This window comes from Mobula hypostoma, chromosome 15 (genome assembly GCF_963921235.1).
Source record: "Mobula hypostoma chromosome 15, sMobHyp1.1, whole genome shotgun sequence".
Lineage (NCBI taxonomy): Eukaryota > Metazoa > Chordata > Chondrichthyes > Myliobatiformes > Myliobatidae > Mobula > Mobula hypostoma.
The window spans coordinates 75,834,173-75,859,347 of NC_086111.1; the positions used below are offsets into that span (position 1 = coordinate 75,834,173).

The window sequence follows — 25,175 nt, forward strand, 5'->3', positions numbered from 1 at the left end:
CTGGGCACCCTGTGCCAGTGATGGATGGGCCCACATTCATTCCCAGGGCACCCTGTGCCAGTGATGGATGGGCCCACATTCATTCCCAGGGCACCCTGTGCCAGTGATGGATGGGCCCACATTCATTCCCAGGGCACCCTGTGCCACTGAATCTCAGAGGGAAAGCAGAGAGTGCCAGCAGCTCCTGTAGTGGTGTGCAGTCTCAGAACGAAGGGCGTCTCCTGGTTCTGCTCGCCCAGAGCCACACCTGACAGAGAACTGTCCCATCATCAACAATTCCAGCACGACAAAAGGATCACGACCAGCGAGTCAGGTTTAATTTATTTTTTAACCTTTCATGTTCTGTACATCATCTTCAAGTTCCAACACCAAACAATGACAGAATGACAGGGAGCCCAGCCCGACAGCCCCATCACCCCTCGTTCTTGCTCACAGGCGCAGCCAGTACATGGCACTCCTGATCCTGTTGTAATCCGGTAGCTGTTCGATGGGGCCTGTCGGGGAAACAGCAGAGGGTCAGTCACTATAAAGTCAGAGATCCAAGACAGAAACGGGCCCTTGGCCCACACAGTACCTGCTGGCCAGCAAACTTCGTTACACTCTCGCCACAATCCCTGCAGCTCCCCAGGGATCCACCAGGTCATAGGGAGAATGGGCAGACAGCACCAGAGGTCAGACCCAAACCCGGGTCGCTGGCACTGAGAAGCAGTGGCTTTAGCTGCAGTGTTAGTGTGCTGCCCAGGATATGGAGGATGGTGGCAGGAGTGGGAGGCGCAGGAGGCACTCTGGGCTTGGGGCAGAACAACATCCTCAGAGAGCTCACTCGCCACACACGCGATTCAAAGGAGGGGCTACAGCATGTCAGCCCGCTAGCCTTGGTCCCCACAACACCATCACACCTAACAACAATTGCACTCTGAATCGGCTTAATACAAACAGATAAGCAAATGACACAAATCCTAGCAACATTCCCAGAGAAACACCAAATCCTGCAACCATGCCCTGGACAATTCCCAGATCATAGGACTATGCCCCAGACAATTCCCACATCCTGACATCATGCCCTGGACAAGCCAGGGACTGGGGCCCTTTGTGGTGACTCCACCGCCCAGGCTGACAGACTGACGAACTATGTCCAGGGGTCAGGCACAAACATGTCAAAACTCCAGCTGCAGTGAATCTAAAACGGGATCCGGACCCCAGCGGGGGGGGGATTCGGGGGTTCGGGGAGGACGGACCCCGGCAGGCAGGGACTCGGGGGGAGGGGGGAAGGAGCCCGGCAGGCAGGGATTTGGGGGGGACGGACCACGGCGGGGGGGATTCGGGGATTTGGACCCCGGCAGGGGGGAATTCGGGGATTTGGACCCTGGCAGGCGGGGATTCGGGGGAGACAGACCACGGCAGGTGGGGATTCGGGGGAGACTGACCCCGGCAGGCGGGGATTCGGGGGGGACCCCGGCAGGCGGGGATACGGGGATACGGATCCCGGCAGGCGGGGATTCGGGGAGACGGACCCTGGTAGGGGGGGATTTGGGGATCCGGACACCGACAGGCGGGGATTTGGGGGGGACGGACCGCGGCAGGGGGGGATTCGGGGAGACGGACCCCGGCAGGGGGGGATTCGGGGGAGACGGACCCCGGCAGGCGGGAATTCGGGGGAGACGGACCCCGGCAGGCGGGAATTCGGGGGAGACGGACCCCGGCAGGCGGGGATTCGGGGATACGGACCCCGGCAGGTGGGGATTCGGGGGGGGGGGCCCCAGTAGGGGGGGATTCGGGGAGATGGACCCTGGTAGGGGGGGATTTGGGGATCCGGACCCCGGCAGGCGGGGATTTGGGGGGGGGACCCCGGCAGGGGGGATTCGGGGGGGACGGACCCCGGCGGGGGGGATTCGGGGGGGACGGACCCTGGCAGGGGGAGATTCGGGGGGGACAGACCCCGGCAGGCGGGGGTTCGGGGGGGGGATGGACCCCGGCAGGGGGGAGATTCGGGGGGGACGGACCCCGGCAGGCGGGGACGCGGGGGGATGGATCCCGGCAGGGGGGGATTCGGGGGGGACGGACCCTGGCAGGGGGGGATTCGGGGGGGACAGACCCCGGCAGGCGGGGACTCAGGGGGGGGACAGACCCCGGCAGGCGGGGACTTGGGGGGGGGGGACCCCGGCAGCGGGGGGGATTTAAGGAAAACGGAGACCAGCAGGAGAAGATTTGGGGGATAACGGTCACTGACAGGTGAAGATTTGGGGAGAACAGACATCTATAGATACTCACCGATTGCAGCAATTGCAGGACAGTGGTCATAGATGTACCGACTGCAAACGTCCCGCAGAGTCTGGGCATCAACCGCCTGCACCAACAGACACACCGGTCAGTTATACACACACAACACACTGCCCGGGTCACCAGGCACACGCCCACCTAACCTCACCAGGGGATGGTCCCACACACACACTGACCCTCGCTGGATTCGAGTTTATTGTCACTCAACGGTATACATGTAGATTGCCAAACGAAGAACGTTCTGGACAAGCTGCACAACACAGAGCAGATACTCAGTGGCCGTTTCATTCGGTACGTCCTGTTACGTTCGTGTATATTCGTGGTCTTCTACTCCTGAAGCCCACCCAACAAGATTTGATCTGTTTTGCATTCAGAGATGCTCTTCACCATTTGTAATGCTGGTTATTTGAATTCCTGTCAGCTTGAACCAGCTGGTCGTTCTCCTTTAACCTCATTAACAAGGCATTTTTTGCCCACAGAACTGTCACTCACTGATTTTTTTTGGTGTTTGCGCCATTCTCTGTGAACTCTGGAGAGTACCGTGTGAAAATCCCAAGAGATCAGCAGTTTCTGAGATACTCAAACCACCCTGTCTGGCACCAGCAATCATTCCATGGTCAAAGTCACATTTCTTCCCTATTCTGATGTTAGTTCTAAACAACAACTGAACCTCTTGACCATGTCTGCATGCTTTTATGCACTGAATTGCCACCACACGATTGGCTGATTAGATACTTATAGGTGTACAGGTGTAACTGATAAAATAGCCATTCACACACATTAAGTAATATTACCACAGATAAGTTAACAGATAATAAAATATATTCTAGAAGGTTGACATAAGGTGCATTTACGACACATGTTAAAAAGTAAACCTGGTTGGTGGCAGGGTCTTCAGCAATCTCACGACCTGGGGGGAGATGATGTTTCCCATCCTAACAGCTCATGTCCTCCCTCCCTCCCACACACACACTGACCCTCAGTGGGGGACGGTTCACATGCCACCCCCTGCCCACACACATACACACTGTTACAGCCAGTCAGTAGTGAGCTGTCCCACAGCCAGTTTTCACCTGTACGTACATCGATCTTGTCGTTCCACTCAGCTAATGAGATCCGTCGCCCGTGTGCAAGGATCTGTCGGCCGATGTCAGCACACGATGGAGTGGTTCCTGTGTAAGACACAGTCAGCTGGTTATAAGGAGGTGAGCAAAGAGGCTGCTGGAAACTGTCTTCATGTATCAGCAAGTTGGGGGTGTGGGCAGCTTTTAGGATCTAGGGAAAATCATCTTCCTCCTTACCTGGTTCCACCAATCGCCTATTAGCCCTTAACTGACTCCTCCCTCTCATCTCTTTATTCTGCCCACAGAAAGCATCCTATATAGATGCCAGAAACTGCAGAAAGCTGTGGACACAGTTCAGCACATCACAGCAACCAGCCTCCTCCCCCTCCATTGCCTCTGCCTACACTCTCACTGCCTCAGTAACGCAGCCAGTATAATCAAAGACAGCAGCCACGCTGGACCCCCAAGATACAAAAGCATGTACTGCCAGTCTCAAGGACAGCTTCCACCCCTCTGGTTAAGAATATTGAATGGTTTCCTTGTACAAGATGGACTCTTACCTCACAGTTTACCTCATTATGTTCTACCTTATTCTCTGTCTACACTGCACTCTAACTAACATTCTGCACCCGGTTATTGCTTTACCTTGCATAACTGGCATGCCATCTGAAACTCTGGCACACTCAGTGGAGAGTGGTTGCATCATGGCCTGGAACAGCCCAGTCCATCACAGGCAAAACCCTCCCTGCCACTGAGTGTCACAAGGAGCACTGCCACAGGAAAGCAGCTTCCATCTTCAAATATCCCCCACCATCCAGGCCACTACTACCATCAGGCAGGGGTTACAGGAGCCTCGAGTCCCCCACCACCAGGTTCAGGAACAGTTATTACCCCTCAACCATCAGGTCCCACACCACCAGGTTCAGGAACAGTTATTACCCCTCAACCATCAGGTCCCACACCACCAGGTTCAGGAACAGTTATTACCCCTCAACCATCAGGTCCCACACCACCAGGTTCAGGAACAGTTATTACCCCTCAACCATCAGGTCCCACACCACCAGGTTCAGGAACAGTTATTACCCCTCAACCATCAGGTCCCACACCACCAGGTTCAGGAACAGTTATTACTTTCAACCATCAGGTCCCACACCACCAGGTTCAGGAACAGTTATTACCCCTCAACCATCAGGTCCCACACCACCAGGTTCAGGAACAGTTATTACCCCTCAACCATCAGGTCCCACACCGTCAGGCTCAGGAACAGTTATTACCCTACAACCATCAGACTCCTGAACTAGCGTAGATAACTTCACTCACCTAAACACGAAACTGATTCTATGACTTACACTTTTCAAGTACTCTGCAAATCATGTTCTCAATATCTTTTACAGCACAATTTGTATTTGGCACATTGGTAGGTCAGTCTTTGTTTATGTATCGTTTTCATATATTCTATTGTATTTCTTTCTTTTCCTGCAAGAAAATGAATCTCAGGGTAGTATATGGTGACACCTACAGTGGTGCTAGAAAGTTTGTGAACCCTGTAGAATTTTCTCTATCTCTGCATAAATATGACCTAAAATGTGATCAGATCTTTACCTAAGTTCTAAAACTAGATAAAGAGAACCCGATTACATAAATAACAGAAAACATTATACTTGTTCATTTATTTATTGAGGAAATACGATCCAATATTACATGTATTTGTTGGAAAAAGTATGTGAACCTTTGTTTTCAGTAACTGGCATGAGCCTCTTGTTCAGCAGTAACTTCAACCAAACGTTTCCGTTAACTGTTGATCAGTCCTGCACTTCGGCTTGGAGGAATTTTAGGCCATTCCTCCTTACAAAACTGCTTCAACTCAGGGATGTCAGTCGGCTGCCTTGCATGAACTGCTTGCTTCAGGCCCTTCTACAATACTTCTATAGGATTGAGGTCAGGACCTTGACTTGGCCATTCCAAAACACAAATTTTCTTCTTTTTAAGCCATTCTGTTGTTGATTTACTCTCGTCTTTCCCATCATTGTCTTGTTGCATTATCTAACTTGTATTAAGCTTCAGGTAACGGACAGACTGCTACCCTGACATTCTCCTGTAAAATGCCTTGAATTCATTGCTCCCTCATCGATTGCAAGCTGTCCAGGTCCCGAGGCAGCAAAGCAGCCCCAAACCATGAAGCTCCTTCCACCGTGCTTCACAGCTGGGGTGAGGATTTGGTGTTTGTGTGCAGTGCCCTTTTCCCTCCAAACATAGCAATGTGCATTTATGCCAAGAAGTTCAATTTTTGTCTCATCTGTCCACAGAACATTGTCTCAAAAGCATCATAGAACATCTTGTAGAATTTCCAGGTAGTCTTTTGCAAACTTGAGACGTGCAGCAATGTTTATTTTGGAGAGCAGTGGTTTCCTCCGTGACGTCCTTCCATGAACACCATTGATTTTTCTTACAGTGAACACATGAACAAAAACCTTAGCAAGTTCTAGAAATATCTGCAGGTCTTTTGCTGTTACCCTTGGGTTCTTTTCACCTCCTTCAGCATTGCAGGTTGTGCTCTTGGTGTGATCTTTGCAGGATGCCCACTCCTAGGGAGAGTAGCAACAGTACTGAGCTTACTCCATCTGTAGGCAATTTCTCTTACTGGGAACTGATGAGCACTCAGATGCTTTTGTAGCCTCTTCTAGCTTCATGCCTCTCTACAATTCTTCTTCTAAGGTCCTCTGAAAGTTGTTTCGATTGAGGTATGGTGCATATAAACAGATCTTTTTTGAGAAAAACAGGCTCTATCAATAACCTGATTTTGTATGTCATTTTTATAAGGTAGGCCACTTCTACAACCCACACCTCTAATCTCATTATCCCAGAGGTTCACATACTTTTTCCAACAAATATATGTAATATTTGATTATTTTTCTCAATAAGTAAATGAACAAGTATAATGCTTTTGTGTTATTTATTTAATTGGGTTCTTTCTACCAAATTTTAGGACTTGCGTGAAGACCTGATCACATTTTATGTCATATTTATGCAAAAATAGAGAAAATTCTATAGGGTTTGCAAATTTTCTAGAACCACTATACACACTTTGATAATAAAATTACTTTAAACTTTGTTCTACCTCACTGCATTGCGTAATGAATTTATCTGTTTCAATGGAATGTGAGATATGTTCCACTGTACTTCGGTACACACAATAATGATAAACTTAGTTACTGGACTTCCATTGGCTCCTTCACCACAAAGTCTGTCTCCTCTGTCACTTGTATCTCAGTTCATCTGTTTCACTAACAACCCTCACTCTTAGGGCACAGAAACAGGCCATTCAGCCCATCTAGTCCACGCTGAACTATTAATCTGTTTATTCCCATTGACCTGCATCCACAACTTGTGCTGGCAGCTCATTCCACACTCTCACTACTCTGAGTGAAGATGTCCCTTCATGTTCCCCTTAAATATTTCATCTGCCACCCTTAACCTGACCTATAGATGTCGTCTTACCCAACCTCAGTGGAAAAAGATTGCTTGCATTTACCCTATCTATACCCCTCATATACCTCTATCAAACAAGACTATAAAACATAGGAGCAGAATTAGGCCATTTGGCCCATCGAGTCTGCTCTGCCATTTCATCATGGCTGATCCATTTTCCAAATCAGCCCCAATCTCCTGCCTTCTCCCTGTATCACTCCATGCCCTGATTAATCAAGAATCTATCAACCTCTGCCTTAAATATACATACAGATTTGGCCTCCATAGCTGCCAGTAGCAACAAATTCCACAGATTTACTACTCTCTGGCTAAGGAAATTCCTCATTCCCATTGTAAAAGGATGCCCCTCTGTTCTGAGGCTATGTCCTCTGATCTCAGACTCCTCTACATAGAAAACACCCTCCCCATTCTATCAAGGTACTGGTATGGATAGAGGAACGGCTGACAGCCAGGAGGCAGTGAGTGGGAACAAAGGAGGCCTTTTCTGGTTGGCTGCCAGTGACTAGTGGTGTTCCTCAGGGGTCGGTATTGGGACCGCTACTGTTCACATTGTTTGTCAATGATATGGATAATGGCTTTGTGGCAAAGTTTGTGGATGATATGAAGATAGGTGGAGGGGTAGGTAGTGCTGCAGGACTTAGGTAAATTCGAAAAATGGGCAAAAAAGTGGCAAATGGAATATAGTGGGGGGAAATGTATGATAGTGCATTCTGGTAAAATGAACAATAGTGTGCACTATTATCTAAATGGGGAGAAGGTTCAAACTTCGGAGGTGCAGAGAGATTTAGGAGTCTCATGCAAGATTCCCAGAAGGTTAATGTACAGGTTGAGTCTGTGGTAGCAGCGGCAAATGCAATGTTGGCATTTATTTCAAGGAGAATAGAATATAAAAGCAAAGAGATAATGCTGAGCCTTTATAAAACACTAGTCAGACCGCACTTGGGAGTATTGTCAACAGTTTTGGGCCCTCATATCTCAGAAGGAAACATAAAGTTGTGGTGGTAGGGGATTTTAATTTTCCATACATTGATTGGAACTCCCATACTGCTAGGGGTCTAGATGGTTTAGAGTTTGTAAAATGTGTTGAGGAAAGTTTTCTAAATCAATATATAGAGGGACCAACTAGAGGGGATTGGATCTCCTGTTAGGAAATGAATTAGGGCAAGTAACAGAAGCCTCTGTAGGGGGGCACTTTGGTTCCAGTGATCATAACACCATTAGTTTCAATTTGATCATGGACAAAGATAGACCTGGTCCTAGGGTTGAGGTTCTGAACTGGAAGAAGGCCAAATTTGAAGAAATGAGAAAGGATCTAAAAAGCGTGGATTGGGACAGGTTGTTCTCTGGCAAAGATGTGATTGGTAGGTGGGAAGCCTTCAAAGGGGAAATTTTGAGAGTGCAGAGTTTGTATGTTCCTGTCAGGATTAAAGGCAAATTGAATAGGAATATGGAACCTTGGTTCTCAAGGGATATTGCAACTATGATAAAGAAGAAGAGGGAATTGTATGAAATGTATAGGAAACAGGGGTAAATCAGGTGCTTGAGGAGTATAAAAAGTGCAAGAAAATACTTAAGAAAGAAATCAGGAGGGCAAAAAGAAGACATGAGGTTGCCTTGGCAGTCAAAGTGAAGGATAATCCAAAGAGCTTTTACAAGTATATTAAGAGCAAAAGGATTGTAAGGGATAAAATTGGTCCTCTTGAAGATCAGAGTGGTCGGCTTTGTGCGGAACCAAAGGAAATGGGGGAGATCTTAAATAGGTTTTTTGTGTCTGTATTTACTAAGGAAGCTGGCATGAAATCTATGGAATTGAGGGAATCAAGTAGTGAGACCATGGAAACTGTACAGATTGAAAAGGAGGAGGTCCTTGCTGTCTTGAGGAAAATTAAAGTGGATAAATCCCCGGGACCTGACAGAGTGTTCCCTCGGACCTTGAAGGAGACTAGTGTTGAAATTGCGGGGGCCCTGGCAGACATATTTAAAATGTCGCTGTCTACGGGTGAAGTGCCGGAGGATTGGAGAGTGGCTCATGTTGTTCCGTTGTTTAAAAAAGGATCGAAAAGTAATCCGGGAAATTATAGGCCGGTGAGTTTAACGTCAGTAGTAGGTAAGTTATTGGAGGGAGTACTAAGAGACAGAATCTACAAGCATTTGGATAGACAGGGGCTTATTAGGGAGAGTCAACATGGCTTTGTGCGTGGTAGGTCACGTTTGACTAATCTGTTGGAGTTTTTCAAGGAGGTTACCAGGAAAGTGGATGAAGGGAAGGCAGTGGATATTGTCTACATGGACTTCAGTAAGGCCTTTGTCAAGATCCCGCATGGGAGGTTAGTTAGGAAAATTCAGTCGCTAGGTATACATGGAGAGGTGGTAAATTGGATTAGACATTGGTTCGATGGAAGAAGCCAGAGAGTGGTGGTAGAGAACTGCTTCTCTGAGTGGAGGCCTGTGACTAGTGGTGTGCCACAGGGATCAGTGCTGGGTCCATTTTTATTTGTCATCTATATCAATGATCTGGATGATAATGTGGTAAATGGATCAGCAAGTTTGCTGATGATACAAAGATTGGAGGTGTGGTAGACAGTGAGGAAGGTTTTCAGAGCCTGCACAGGAACTTGGACCAGCTGGAAAAATGGGCTGAAAAATGGCAGATGGAGTTTAATACTGACAAGTGTGAGGTATTGCACGTTGGAAGGACAAACCAACGTAGAACATACAGGGTTAATGGTAAGGCACTGAGGAGTGCAGTGGAACAGAGGGATCTGGGAATACAGATACAAAATTCCCTAAAAGTGTCGTCACAGGTAGATAGGGTCGTAAAGAGAACTTTTGGTACATTGGCCTTTATTAATCAAAGTATTGAGTATAAGAGCTGGAATGTTATGATGAGGTTGTATAAGGCATTGGTGAGGCCGAATCTGGAGTATTGTGTTCAGTTTTGGTCACCAAATTACAGGAAGGATATAAATAAGGTTGAAAGAGTGCAGAGAAGGTTTACAAGGATGTTGCCGGGACCTGAGAAACTCAGTTACAGAGAAAGGTTGAATAGGTTAGGACTTTATTCCCTGGAGCGTAGAAGAATGAGGGGAGATTTGATAGAGGTATATAAAATTATGATGGGTATAGATAGAGTGAATGCAAGCAGGCTTTTTCCACTGAGGCAAGGGGAGAAAAAAACCAGAGGACATGGGTTAAGGGTGAGGGGGGAAAAGTTTAAAGGGAACATTAGGGGGGGCTTCTTCACTCAGAGAGTGGTGGGAGTATGGAATGAGCTGCCAGACGAGGTGGTAAATGCGGGTTCTTTTTTAACATTTAAGAATAAATTGGACAGATACATGGATGGGAGGTGTATGGAGGGATATGGTCCGTGTACAGATCAGTGGGACTAGGCAGAAAATGGTTTGGCACAGCCAAGAAGGGCCAAAGGGCCTGTTTCTGTGCTGTAGTTTCTATGGTTCTAAGGGATGTGCTATCATTGGAGAGAGTGCAGAGGAGGTTCACAGAATAGTTCAGGGAATGAAGGGGTTAACATACGAGCAGAGTTTGGCAGCTTTGGGCCTGTACTCATTGGTATTTAGAAGAATGCAGGGGGTTCTCACTGAAACCAACCAAATGTTGAAAGGACTAGATAGGGTGGATGCGGAGAAGATGTTTCCTATAGTGGGAGTATCCAGGACCAGAGTGCATAACCTTAAAATTTAGGGGCAATCTTTTAGAACAGGTAAGGAGGAATTTTTTTACCCAGAGAGTAGTGAATCTGTGGAAGGCTCTACTATAGGAGGCCAAGTCCGTAGTCCGTATATTTCAGGCAGAAGTTGATAGCTCCCTGATCAGTCGGGGCATCAAAGGATATGGTGAGAAGGCAGGTGTATAGGGTTGAGTGGCATCTGGGATCAGACATGATGGAATGGCAGAGTAGACTCGATGGGCTGAACGGCCTAATTCTGCTCCTATGTCCTGTGGTCTTATCGTCTATCCAACCCTTAACACCAGGGTTCCCTATACTTGTCCTCTTGCCTACCAGCTGTTCAGGAACAAAGTGGGCCTGACCCGGTTAATAAGGACTATGGCAAGATACCATGTATACATGGACCCCTGGCTACCCGGTTTGGACGATGCACTGCCATGGACTCTTCCCATTCCCCATCTCCTTACCGTCCAGCTGGGTGACCAGATGGGTCTTCAGGATGTTCTTCGCCCTGGTCACCTCACTCTCGGTTACACTTGTGCAGAGCCGCATCCTGTGCGTAAAGTGTACAACATGAGGAACGAACAAGAAGCAGCTGAAACCGCCCAGTCCTGAGCCCGTACTCCCCCTCCCCACCATATAGTGTCACAGTGACCCAGTCACCCAGCTCTGAGCCCAAACTCTCTCTCCACCCCATTTAGCGTCAGTGACCCAGCCCTGAGCCCAAACTCCCCCTCCGCCTCATAAATGTCACAGTGACCTAGCCCTGCGTTAAAAACACCCAATGACTCCCCCACATCCTCTCTACTAAGGCCTTTCAAAATTCAATAGGTTTCAAACAGGTTCCCCCCCCATTCTTCTAAATTCCAGCGAGTACAGGTCCAGAGCCTTCAATTGCTGCTCATATTCTCAAAATCATTCTTGTGATCCTCCTCTGAACCCACTCCCACGTCAGCAAATGAGGCCTTAAAAAGCCTCAACATTACATCCTTATTTTAGTCCTCTCGAAATGAATGCCAACATTGTATTTGCCTTCCTCACCACTGACTCAACCTAAAAATTAACTTCCAGGCTATCCTGTATGGGGACTCCTGAGTCCCTCTGAACCTCAGCTTTTTGAAGTTCTCACCAGTCCCAGCACATGCTTTCTCAGATAAGGAGCCCCAAACTGCTGACAATTCTCCGTGAGGCCTCACCAGTGCTTTATAAAGTGTCAAATTTATGGAATCCTGCACAAGAACTCGCAAGTCCCTTTGCACCTCAGTTTTTTATATTTTGTCTCCATTTACAAAATAGTCAGCCGTTTCATCTCTTCTACCAAAGGGCATGACCATACACTTCCTGACAGTGTTTTCCATCCACCATTCTTTTGCCCATTCTCCTAATTTGTCTGAGTACTTCTGTAGCCTCTCTACTTCCTCAAAATTATCTGTCCCTCCATCTACCTTTATATCGTCTGCAAACTTTGCAACAAAGCCATCAATTCCATCATCCAAATTGCTGATATTTAATGTAAAAAATATCAGTCACAACACAGACCCCTGTGGAACACCACCAGTCACCAACAGCCAACGAGAAAAGGTCCCCTTTATTCCCACTCTGCCTCCTGCCAATCAGCCACTGCTTTATCCATGCTGGAATCTTTCCTGTAATACCACGGGCTTGTCGCTTGTTAAGCAGCCTCATGTACGGCACCTTGTCAAAGGCCTTCTGAAAATCCAAATACACAACATCAACCAAACAACAGGAATTCTGCAGATGCTGGAAATTCAAGCAACACACATCAAAGTTGCTGGTGAACGCAGCAGGCCAGGCAGCATCTGTAGGAAGAGGTACAGTCACATTTCGGGCCAAGACCCTTCGTCAGGACTAACTGAAAGAAGAGTTAGTAAGAGATTTGAAAGTGGGAGGGGGAGGGGAGATCCAAAATGATAGAAGACAGGAGGGGGAGGGATGGAGCCAAGAGCTGGACAGGTGATTGGCAAAAGGGATATGAGAGGATCATGAGACAGGAGGCCCAGGGAGAAAGACGGGGGGGAGAACCCAGAGGATGGGCAAGGGGTATAGTGAGGGGGACAGAGGGAGAAAAAGGAGAGAGAAAGAAAGAATGTGTGTATATAAATAAATAACGGATGGGGTACAAGGGGGAGGTGGGGCAATAACGGAAATTAGAGAAGTCAATGTTCATGCCATCAGGTTGGAGGCTACCCAGGCGGAATATAAGGTGTTGTTCCTCCAACCTGAGTGTGGCTTCATCTTTACAGCAGAGGAGGCCGTGGATAGACATATCAGAATGGGAATGGGATGTGGAATTAAAATGTGGGGCCACTGGGAGATCCTGCTTTCTCTGGCAGACAGAGCGTAGGTGTTCAGCAAAACGATCTCCCAGTCTGCATTGAGTCTCGCCATTATATAGAAGGCCACATCGGGAGCACTGGACGCAGTATATCACCCCAGCCGACTCACAAGTGAAGTGTCGCCTCACCTGGGAGGACTGTTTGGGGCCCTGAATGGTGATGAGGGAGGAAGTGTAAGGGCATGTGTAGCACTTGTTCCGCTTACATGGATAAGTGCCAGGAGGGAGATCAGTGGGGAGGGATGGGGGGACGATTGGACAAGGGAGTCGCATAGGGAGCGATCCCTGCGGAAAGCAGAGGGAGGGAAAGATGTGCTTAGTGGTGGGATCCCGTTGGAGGTGGCGGAAGTTACGGAGAATAATATGTTGGACCCGGAGGCTGGTGGGGTGGTAGGTGAGGACCAGGGGAACCCTATTCCTAGCGGGGTGGCGGGAGGATGGGGTGAGAGCAGATGTGCGTGAAATGGGGGAGATGCATTTGAGGGCAGAGTTGATAGTGGAGGAAGGGAAGCCCCTTTCTTTAAAAAAGGATGACATCTTCCTCATCCTGAAATGAAAAGCCTCATCCTGAGAGCAGATGCGGTGGAGACGGAGGAATTGCGAGAAGGGGATGGCATTTTTGCAAGAGACAGGGTGAGAAGGGAAATAGTCCAGATAGTTGTGAGAGTCCGTAGGCTTATAGTAGACATCAGTGGATAAGCTGTCTCCAGAGATAGAGACAGAAAGCTCTAGAAAGGGGAGGGAGGTGTCGGAAATGGACCAGGTAAACCTGAGGGCAGGGTGAAAGTTGGAGGCAAAGTTAATAAAGTCATTGGGTGTATTTAAGGCAGAGATTGATAGGTATCTGAGTAGCCAGGGCATCAAAGGTTATGGTGAGAAGGCAGGGGAGAGGGACTAAATGGGAGAATGGATCAGCTCATGATAAAATGGTGGAGCAGACTCGATGGGCCGAATGGCCGACTTCTGCTCCTTTGTCTTATGGTCTTATGGTCTAACACACTGGAGGAACTCAGCAGGTCAGGCAGCATCTGTGGAAAAGATCGGCTGACGTTTCGGGCGAAGGGTTCCGGCCCGAAACATCGATCGATCGTTTCCACGGATGCTGCCCGACCTGCTGAGTTTCTCCAGCGTGTTGTGAGTGATACTATCCATGAATCTCGTTGTTGCCCACAGAACTTCCTGTCTGTCCCGTACTTAACCAATCTCCTATCACCGCAGCGTGCTACTGTCCACCCTGACCCTCCCTCTGAGTCACAGAGCCAGAGACTCACCCAATGCAACTTTCCTCTGTTAGGTCACACCACCACCCCCCAACCCCCCGACTATCCAACAAAACTGGTCAACATCATATCACTGAACATCAGCGGACTTTTCCACTGTGGGTTCCCTGTTCATTACTCTGTTGCACTGAACGACCCCCTCACCAGGAATGATTAACTGAGCTGGGAGGTGCTGGGGATTGCATGCACTGCTGGAGTTGGAGCAACACACACTCACCACTCTCCCTGGGTGAAGTGCAACATATCTTCGATGTTCAGTCCATCACACACCAGGTGTACCCCCCAGAGCCCCGTGTCCGAGTAACTTGTGTTAAAAGAGCGGAAACTGTGGGCCAGCTTATTCTCTACTGCAATCTTGGCCAAACGACTTGAGTGATTCTGCAGAGGAGAGAAAGCAGGGTTAGAGAGGATGAAATAACCTCCTGCAAGATCCTGTCACACACTCCCTGGGCAGGGAGAGCAGGGTCAGACAGAGTGAAATAACGTCCTACAACACACACGCAATGCTGGAGGAACCCAGTGGGCCAGGCAGCATCTAGGTATTGGGCCAAACTCCTGGAGATAAAAAAGCTGAGAAGTAGATTTAAAAGATGAGGGGAGGGAGGGGAGAGAAAAACACGAGGTGATAGGTGAAACCTGAAGGGGGAGGGATGAAGTAAAGAGCTGGGAAGTAAGTCGGTGAAAGAGACAGAAGGCCATGGAAGAAAGGAAAGGGGGGAGGAGACCAGAGGGAGGCGATGGGCAGGCAAGGAGATAAGGTGAGCAGAGATGGGAAACCCTCTGCAAGGTCTGTCACACGCTCTCAGGACAGGGACACTAGAGTCAGATAGAGTAGGTTCCCGAAGCAGAACAACAAGTAAACATTCCAGCACGATAATTATCATCAAAAATCAATATATACGAAGAGGCAGAGACAGAGAGGCGCACAGGAACAGACAGACACATAGATAGTAACATGGCGGGAGACAGACAGCAGACATTCAGAGGCGGGGTGGGACATAGAGAGAGGTAAAGACAGAGGTAGAAAGAGGGATAGACAGATAGAGACAGAGAGATGTTGGGAGTCAATACCCAAGTTTTAAGGGGCTTGAAAAGGCACCATTCTCATTTGTGGGGTAAGGGTAATTTTGGAATAAGGAAATGTCCAGATGTGGAGTCAGGAATTCTGGTAGCTCACCAGATTGCTGGAGGTTACAGGAGAATGAGGGGAGACTAGGAGAGATATGGACATGCTGACAGGAGACACTGAGGGGACAGTGAGGGTCAGCGGTAAGAACAACCATCACGTAACTCCATTGTCTGGGCTGTGTATGGCCACAAGATGGAGAGATGTATACATACAGCTACTCACCGCTCCCCCGCCATACGTCCGATCCCAGTTTCCAATCAGTGTGCTGGCAATAGAGAGGGGGACCACGTCGCTGCTGTTGGCTCCAGCCCCCTCCACAGCAATGGCAATGTGGGCCAAGGGCATGGCATCATCCCGCAGCAGGATCTGTAACCGGACATAGGCGTGGTCATTCTCGGCCTGAACTCACTAAGATGCTGCTGTTCAACCCAGACGCCTACCTATCCACCCCACCACATCCAGAGTGTGTCCGGGAATCCGGCAAGGCAGTGGGACATGGAGCAAGGAAGGCAGGAAGTCTGCTGATGACCCCCACAGGTCTTCTCTCCCACTCTGTGGGGCTGACCAACACTTCATGCAGCTCCAGTTCTAGACGCAGAGGTCATCTTTCTGACCCTCAGAATCACAGAAATGCAGCCCAGTTGGAGGCCATTCATCCCCTCGTGCAATGCAAGCCCTCCCTTTGGAGTTTTTCTACCTCAGTGTCCGTCTAACTCCTATTTCTGCTGATCTCTGATAACTCAGCGCACTCGCCAGAAGGGACAGATTCTTCAGTCAGAGACCTCAGTCACTCTGATTTTTCCCGGCCTCTGTCAGCTCAGGCACGATGTTGGAAAATCTCCCAGCTGCTAAAGTGCAGGCACATTCACTGCTCACAGCAGAGGATTATCAAGCGAACAAACGGAACGGGTGGGCTGTCTACTGAAGAACAGGCTGGTGCTGAAAGTGGTGTAAGGTTGTCTCTGGCGCTCTCTTTCCCAGGGGAAGCAGAGGAGCTGAAAGTTTATAGTAGAGGCAACTCGGAATGTGAAAGCAGATGAGAGGGGCAATAGCTCAGCCATAATCTAGTTAAATGATGGGGCAGGATTCCTGCTCCCAATTCATCTGCTTGCACACACAGAGATCCACAGCCCAGTGCCTCCGCTCCTCCACTTTGCCATTTCCAGGAGACCAACTCCTACAGAACGCAGCACACAGCCTCTCTACACTGGCCTGAATTCCACTGACTCATTCCAACACCTCCTGACCCTGTCACCACACGAGGACCTCTGCACCAACGATTAGCCAGGCCCCACTTTGGGGACCAATAGGTCCGAGGTTCCTTTTGGTTCTGTTTGGTAATTCCATCAAAGTTTGGCAATCCTCAAAGAATTTCACTCTCTCACCACCCCATCCCATTTCAACTGACCAGTCACCTGCCTCAGACAAGAGAAAATCTGCAGATGCTGCCTGGACCGCTGAGTTCCTCCAGAATTTTGTGAGAGTCATCTACCTCGTCTACCTACTCCCTGTCAGTGATCGGCTGCGACTCTCATGACTAAACACCACATGGCGGCGGTAAGGAGCTGCGACACACCACACAACCTTGGGGCACTGCAGTGCAGTGGGATAGACCAGAATCGCCGGTCCTCATTGGCTGATCTGGTGTCCTTCCCTGGGGGGAGGGGGTCTTACCCATGAGCTTAGCTCTTGCCTTCTCCACACACTGATCAGTTTTGCCCCTTTCTCCAACCTGGCTCTTTCACAGAGAAGCTGATCAACGCAGGGGCAGGCCATTATGCCTGAGACTGGCCGCCCTGTATGCGACAGATGTAAACGACAGGGTGAGTAGACTGTCACCGAATAACAGCAATTACCAGCACTGACCTGGCTGCCAGTGAAGCGACATGGGGACAACACCGGGACCACATCCTCTTCATACTTGCAGGAGATCCCTCCGAGGTGCTGGCGAGCCAGTCCCACCAGCTCGTCATGGTGAACACCTGAGGGGACAGAAGGTTAGTCTGCACCATCTACACCTCGAATATCACACTTCACCGAGACACAGACATCATCCCCAACACCACCAAACCATCTGACACCAGTGACCCCACTGCCCAATCTCACCACCGAGACAGACATCATCCCCAAAACCACCAAACCATCCGACAACAGTGACCCCACTGCACAATCTCACCACCGAGACACAGACATCATCCCCAAAACCACCAAACCATCCGACAACAGTGACCCCACTGCACAATCTCACCACCGAGACACAGACATCATCCCCAAAACCACCAAACCATCCGACAACAGTGACCCCACTGCACAATCTCACCACCGAGACACAGACATCATCCCCAAAACCACCAAACCATCCGACAACAGTGACCCCACTGCACAATCTCACCACCGAGACACAGACATCATCCCCAAAACCACCAAACCATCAAACAACAGTGACCCCACTGCACAATCTCACTTCACTGAGACACGGACATCATCCCCAAAACCACCAAACCATCCGACAACAGTGACCCTACTGCACAATCTCACCACCGAGACACAGACATCATCCCCAAAACCACCAAACCATCCGACACCAGTGACCCCACTGCACAATCTCACTTCACTGAGACACAAAATCATCCCCAAAACCACCAAACCATCCGACACCAGTGACCCCACTGCACAATCTCACCACCGAGACACAAAATCATCCCCAAAACCACCAAACCATCCGACACCAGTGACCCCACTGCACGATCTCACCACCGAGACAGACATCATCTCCAAAACCATCCAGCACCAGTACACATTTAAATACGGAATCCCACTACCCAGACTGTTTGGCCCATCTCATCTGTACTAACTCATCAAAAGAGCACTCCATTTAGCTCAACAGGTCTGTCTGTTCTCCAGCTTGCTCTCACAGCCCTCTCGTGCACTGATTCTGCATCACAGCTCAGTGGAGGGACAATATACAATGTAGGCTCTTGGGCAGGCAGCTGCCAGAATGCTGGAAAATCCTTGTTCTAATAGCAATTGTAGGGATAAACCTCACAAACAGTGGTGAGTTTAAACTTGAGGTGAAACTTTTGGAAAGAATATTCAGGAAAAGAATAGACAGTCACTTGGAGATGTGAGTTGATTAGAGAAAATCAGCTGATAAAGTACAAGTTGTGACAAGAATACACATAGATAAGATGTTAGCTGTCCTGTGTGATCAGCAGTTGGTCTGCCACCTGTCTTCAAGAGAGAGATGAGGGACACAATGAAACAGCATCTGGAGATGTGTAGAGAGAGCTGTCTGGAGCGGCTCCCCCTTTGAACCCTGAACTGTTTGAAGTGATGGACAGGCGATCTGGAGATGTGTGATGAAGGGACGGGAGAGAGAGCTGTCTGGAGCGGCTCCCCCTTTGAACCCTGAACTGTTTGAAGTGATGGACAGGCGATACCCCAGCAGGGGGATAAAAAGGGACAGGTTCGCTAAGGCAGGGACACACGACACCCGAGGTAACGAGACCCTGGAAGCGGTGCGCCTCTCACGAGTCGGTGGGAAGTACCGGACCTTAAACGCACAGGGTGGAAAGGTACGATCAGCGGGAACCCGGTGTGTGTCCACTCTCGCTTGGGTGCCGGGTTCACTGCAGAGGATCGACCGCATCTGGAGGAGGGGTCACAGTCGGTGACCTCAGGTGACATCACAAAGGACCCGCCCGAAAGCTGCTTGTGAGCCATATCACCGGTCTGTGAGTGGAAGCCGTGTCTGAATGATCAGTCGTTCTCTCTCTCTCTCTCTCCCCCCACGTTGTCCATCGCCATGGCAATGATTACTGCGAACTGAACTAAATTGGACTGAACTTTGTGTCACTTTGAAATTGGTCATTTATCCCTAGACAACGATAGAGCTTGATTGATGCTGTTATCTTAATTCTGTGCACATGTGGGTTTATCATTACTGAACTGTTACATTTATTATCCTTTTGATTACTGTGTTGCTTGTTTCTTTAATAAAACTTTCTTAGTTCTAGTAATCCGGACTCCAACTGAGTGATCCATTTCTGCTGGTTTGGCAACCCAGTTACGGGGTACGTAACTAAGTTCAACACAGAAAAGCCACATTAACAGTTTTTACTCAGGTGTGCCACTCAGGAAAGAAGAGGTCTGTAGTGTGTGGATGGAGAATTGTCTGAGACAGGAAATAAAGAGAAAGATTGCTTCTCAGACCAGAGGAGGAAGGAAGGGTGTAGAAAGTGCCCCCACAGGAGGAGTCAGGGTCTGGGGACAGAGCATGACAGAGTCTGGGAAATAACAAGCGAAGTAACTGGAAGGGACATAGAACATGCCCCAAGTGGCTGATTCAACTGCAACATGGCAAGGGAACAGGATTGGTGGGGTCACGAGGAAACGTAAGACACCAAGACACGGGAGAAGAACCAGGTCATTTAGCCCACTGAGTCTGCTCTGCCATTCCATCGTGGCTGATTTATTATCGTTCTCAATCCCATTTGGCGGGCTGCCGTCATCACGAGTAGTTGAAGTTGGATTGGTGGGGCAGATTTGATGGGCTGAATGGCTAATTCTACTCCTAAACCTTATGGCCTTCTCCTCTGTAATCTTTGATGACCTTACTAATCAGGGACCTATCAAACTCTAATTATATCCAAAGTCTTCCCCACAGCCGTCTGTGGCAACCAATTCCACAGATTTACCACTCTCTGGCTGAAGAAATACCTCATCTCCGTTCGGACATTCCTCTATTCCGAGGCCGTGCCCTCTGGTCCTGGACTCCCCCACTATAGGGAACATCTTCTCCAACTCCATGCTTGTCAACATTTGGTAGGTGGTTGTGACCTCAATGATGGGGGCGGGGGGGTGAAGGAGTAGTTAGCTGCCATTTCACACTGCTGGTTCAGACCCACAACTCCTACCGCTGTAACTGTCCAAAGACCCTTCTTCCCTTCTCCACTAACCCACTCCCTGTGTACTCCAGTCAATCAACTGTGCCCCTTCATCGATCTCAAACACCTTCTTCACATCCCTTTCACTCCATAAGACCGACAAGCCTCGCCCCTGGGATCTCTGTACTCTCTCCTAGACCTTGACCTCTTCTCAGAGTGCACCCAGTCCCCCCAGGCACTACGGGATCAGTACTCACCTCCTGATGCTGCCAAGACTATCCGGGGTGCCTTGTAATGAGTAGCCATGAACTCTGCGAGATCACTGCCATTCAGAGCCCTGAGCAGCAACAAGACAGAGGTTAGTTCGATGAGGAATGATGCCCACTTTAGAAGAATAGTTAAAAGCAGTTTGTTAATATAGTAAGCACACTGTACCACCGAGACAGAGCAAACCTGACTGATAAATACCCAGACAGCGCAAGCACACACACACAAATACACAGATACATCAAACACACACAGACACACTCATACAGACACATCAGACACACACAGACACACTCATACAGACACATCAGACACACACACACACACACACACATACAGAGCTTATGGGCTGTAGTTGGAATAATCTCAATTTTTCTAACACCTTACTGGGTTGGTGACACTAAATATTGGTAGAAACACAAATACAGCACGTGAACAGGCCGTTACAATCCAGAGTGTCAACACTGACTGCGATTCCTCTCTATATGAACCCCATCGGGTTCACCCTTTCCTACCTATGCACCTATCCAAACACCTTCCCAACAATGGAGTTGTATCTGTCTCCACCAACTGGAATATCTTGAGTTCATTACCCCTTTAGATTGCTCCTCTCTAAACTCACCTATGCAGAAAAATCCCATCAATCTTGTAATTATATAGACCTCTCAGTGTCCTACACTATCAATCACGCCAGGCAACATCCCGAGTATGGCATCCAGTAATATACCCGGTACTCCGAGTACAGTCTAACAAAGCCGAAACCAATAAAGGCAGGTGCTGCAAATGCCTTTTTCGTTGCCCTCCCCACTTGTGTCACCGTTTTCTATACATCAAGTCCTGAGAGTCCTGCCATTTACTGTACACTTTCCTCTTGCATTTGACCTCCCGAAGTCCAACAGCTTGAACTTCTCCAGATTAAACTCCATCTGCCATATTGTTGTCAACACTTTCAACTGATCTATATCCTTTTACAATCTAGCTCACTAACCAAAGCTCCACAAACTTTCACGCCATCGGCAAACCTTCCAGTTAGACTATCAGCAAACCTTCCATCGAAATTTTCATCCAAATCATTCATATGACTTCTGGTAAGATGGTGATAAGTTAATCACCTAAAATTGTCGCTCTGTTTCATTTCTCACCTCCGCACTTCTTATCTTCCTTTTTCTACCCCAGACTGCTAATTTTTTTTTGTTCTCCTACCTGCCTGCGAATACATCTGTCCTACAATGGCCTTCAAGCCCTCTAAAGCTGGGGAAAAAGTCTCTGCGACCGTCTCCGGCTCCTCTGCTGACATTATCGCCATTCTGGACCAGCACCATCAAGAGATTATATCTGAATGTAAGTCTTCCTTCAGTTCGTTGGAGTCAAAATTGGATCAAATCAATTCCAACGTGGAGGAACATGCTGTTTGTCTCTCCCATCTTGACTCAGAAACCGGAGATTTAAAATGTCGTGTTCAGCAGCTGGAAGCTGTTTGTTCTAATTTGAGTGAGAATAACACCAAGTTATCATCAAAAATAGCAGATCTCGAAGGTTGGAGCAGAAGGCACAATCTACGTATCCTCAGTCTGCCAGAGGCTATCGAAAGCAGAGCTCCTGTTGAATTTTTTTCCTCTTTGTGAGGTTTTTGGGAAAGATACTCTTCCAAATTTACCTGAGTTAGACAGAGCCCACCGTATATAGGTATTTCGTTCTAAGCCCGAACTGGGCTCCCCCGGCCATGCCCAGTTACGCTTTGTTTTCATTACTATCAGGTGAAGAACCTTTTCATTATGGAAGCACATCGGAGAGGAAAACTACATTATCAGGGCCATCCCATTCGTATTGTTGAAGATTATGCTCCTCAAGTTTTGAGGCTGCGTGCCAAATACAAAGGTGTAATGAAAGAGTTTTACAATCGTGTACTTAGGCCCTCGTTACATCACCCCGCCCATCTCCGAATAACTCTTAGTACTAGGGACAAAAAATGGATCAACTCTGTTACAGAAGCTCATGAATTCATCAAAAGTCTCCCTGCCAATACGACTTCTTCAGACTCAAACTGATTATTAAAATGGCCGATTTTTTTTTTCTGTTTTTTTATATTTTTTGTTTTCCTTTTAAATTTAATTTTTAAATTACTGAAAATGGTTTAACTCTGCTATAAGTTCAGAAATTTATCTAAAATCTCCTTGCTATGGTGTCTCCTTCAGACTCGATTTGATTATTTAAAACGGCCGATTGGTACTTTTTTTCCTCTCTGTTTTTTTTCCCTGTTTTCTTTTTAAATTTAATTTTTTAATTACTGTATTTTTTTTCTTCGCGGGTATGGTAATCTGGATTATTATTCCAAGTTAAATCTAATAATTTTTGATAGTACTGTTTTCTTTTTTCCCTTTATGTACAACTTAAATTCCAAGTGCATAAGGTTTTTTGGTTTTCTGTTTTTTTTATAAACTGTTAATTAAATGGAGCTCATGAAACTATACAGAAACTGGAAGTTGGGGTTAGGGGTAGTTTTTTTCTGAAGAGCTTGCTGCTGTTCTTTGGGAGCTTTCTTGCTTTGGGATCTGGGGGGGTGGGTGGGGAGGGTTCCCTAGTGCCAACACTATTTAAACAACCCTTAGTTATTCTTTGTTATTCAGGACTTTTTTTTGTCCTGATTTTCTTGTTTTTTACTTCTGCCCCAGAGCTGTTATTAGAATGTTTGTCCATATTTATGCCTGCTACCCTATATGTTTTTTTAATATGAAAATGGTTAGCCCGTTGAATCTTATAAGCTGGAATGTTAAGGGATTGAACCATCCTGTTAAAAGAAGGAAAGTGTTTTCACATCTCAAGCAGCTCATAGCTGACATTGCTTTTTTGCAAGAAACACATATTCGTAGTTTCGATAACTCTTGCCTTATGTCTAGGTGGGTGGGACAGCATTTCCATCCTGCTTTTCCGGCTAACGCCGGGGGGGGGGGTGGTTTCAATTCTTATTAACCAGAATGTTCCCTTTGAGCTTCACAACAAAATTTCGGATACAAATGGTTGTTTTATTATTGTCTCTGGGAAACTGTATAATAATAGGGTAGTCTTGGCTAACCTCTATGCTCCCAATTCAGATGATGTGGACTTTTTTGACCATTTTTTTTCCTTTACTGCCTGACTTGAGTTTATATTCCCTCATACTGAGTGGTGATCTTAATTGTTGGTTAGATCCAGTATTGGATCGATCCTCCTCTGTTCCTAGACTACCTAGTAAATCTGCTCTATCTATCCACTCTTTCCTTTCTAATTATGGTATCTCTGATGTGTGGCGTTTGCCCATTGCATCGCCTATGATCTGGGCCAACATTTACGTGTGGGGCGGCACCTAATTAATTAGCATGTTTATTTCGGCTTTTTTCTTAAAGATGTGCTGTGTGCCTCCCCGCTACTGCTGCATTCTCCGCGAATGGGTACAGTATCTGTCCGTGGCCTGGGTGTTGGGGTGGTGGGACACTGGGGTGTCATCTCATCATCGATCAGGGCAAGCAGCTCATCTTCTCCTATGACTGCCTGCCTCGATGTCAAAGGTCGAGGTTCATCATCTGCTGTGGCTGATGTGGAAGGCTTGCTTGACTGCTGAGCCTCACGCATTTTTCTATCATACAGTTCTTTGTAAGCAATCAAACCATCCTGCAAATATCCCCTCAACTGACACACCCTTTCAAAATTAAAGTCGTACTTTATCATTGCAGCGAAAATCTCACGCAGTTGCTTCACGTTCATTTCGCTACTGCATTCGGTTTTGATCGTTATCCTTTCCTCTTCCAATTGTATCAGCTCTTCATCTATCAGATCTTGGTCATGGGATGCCAAAACCTCTTCAACATCATCTTCATCAGCTTCCGCAAGCCAAACTCACTTTGTCCTTCGTTCACCATGATCGAGACACTTTAACACTTAATTATGTCTAGTTTTACGCTAAGTGTAACACCCTTACGAGCTCTTTCAGGTTTTTCCGACACCTTAGAACTCATCTTGCTAACGGCTGCTCAATGCAACGTGTTTAAACAATGCCGTTCCGAATCGGGGGGAGAGCGGCTGCTCAGGGCGCACGCTGCCTTTTATCGTGCACTGATTTTTTATCGTGCGCTGCCTTTCTTCGTAACAGTGAAAACACCTTCTGAAAGCGAAAACAGGGTACTAATGTAGGCCTTGCGTAACAGCAAGGTTTCATAAAGCGAACATTCGAAAAGCGGGGGACACCTGTATATCCCTCTGCAGACTCTCCACATCCTCTGCACAATTTGCTTTTCCACTCAGTTTAGTGTCATCAGCAAATTTTGCTACGCTACACTCAGTCCCCTCTTCCAAATCATCAATGTCACCTACAGTAATACACCAGTTTGCAAATCAGTAAAAATTATTAGAGTTACAACACATGGAACAGTATAGGCCCTTCGGTCCATGATGTCATCCAGACCTTAGAATCTACTCTAAGGTCAATCTAACCCTTCCTTCTATATACAGGCCTCTATCTTTTTCTGTCATCTAATTGCCTATCTAAGATTCACTTAAATGTCTCTAATGTATCTGCCTCTACCATCACCCCGGCAGTGCATTCCACACACCCAGTATTTTCAGTGTAAAAAAACCTAACTCCAACATCCTCCCTATACTTTCCTTTAGTCACCTTAAAATAACGCCCCTACATATTAGCCACTTCAACTCTGAGAAAGAGACTCTGGTTGTCCAGTTGATCTATGCCTCTGATCATCATG

At 47.7% G+C, this 25,175-nt stretch overlaps 1 protein-coding gene across 1 annotated transcript in view; it reads right to left on the reverse strand.

Annotated features, from left to right (window-relative positions):
- Nucleotides 1-304: 304 nt before the first annotated feature.
- Nucleotides 305-25,175, reverse strand: part of LOC134356997 (cytochrome b-c1 complex subunit 1, mitochondrial-like) — a 43,171-nt gene continuing 18,300 nt past the window's right edge. The window contains exons 6-13 of the mRNA XM_063068299.1: nt 20,430-20,509; nt 17,153-17,268; nt 15,509-15,652; nt 14,375-14,535; nt 10,989-11,074; nt 3,364-3,452; nt 2,272-2,347; nt 305-494 (exon numbers count right to left, since the gene is read on the reverse strand). Coding sequence (XP_062924369.1) covers nt 430-494; nt 2,272-2,347; nt 3,364-3,452; nt 10,989-11,074; nt 14,375-14,535; nt 15,509-15,652; nt 17,153-17,268; nt 20,430-20,509 — 817 coding nt within the window. The 3' untranslated portion in view covers nt 305-429. The remainder of the gene's footprint in view (nt 495-2,271; nt 2,348-3,363; nt 3,453-10,988; nt 11,075-14,374; nt 14,536-15,508; nt 15,653-17,152; nt 17,269-20,429; nt 20,510-25,175) is intronic.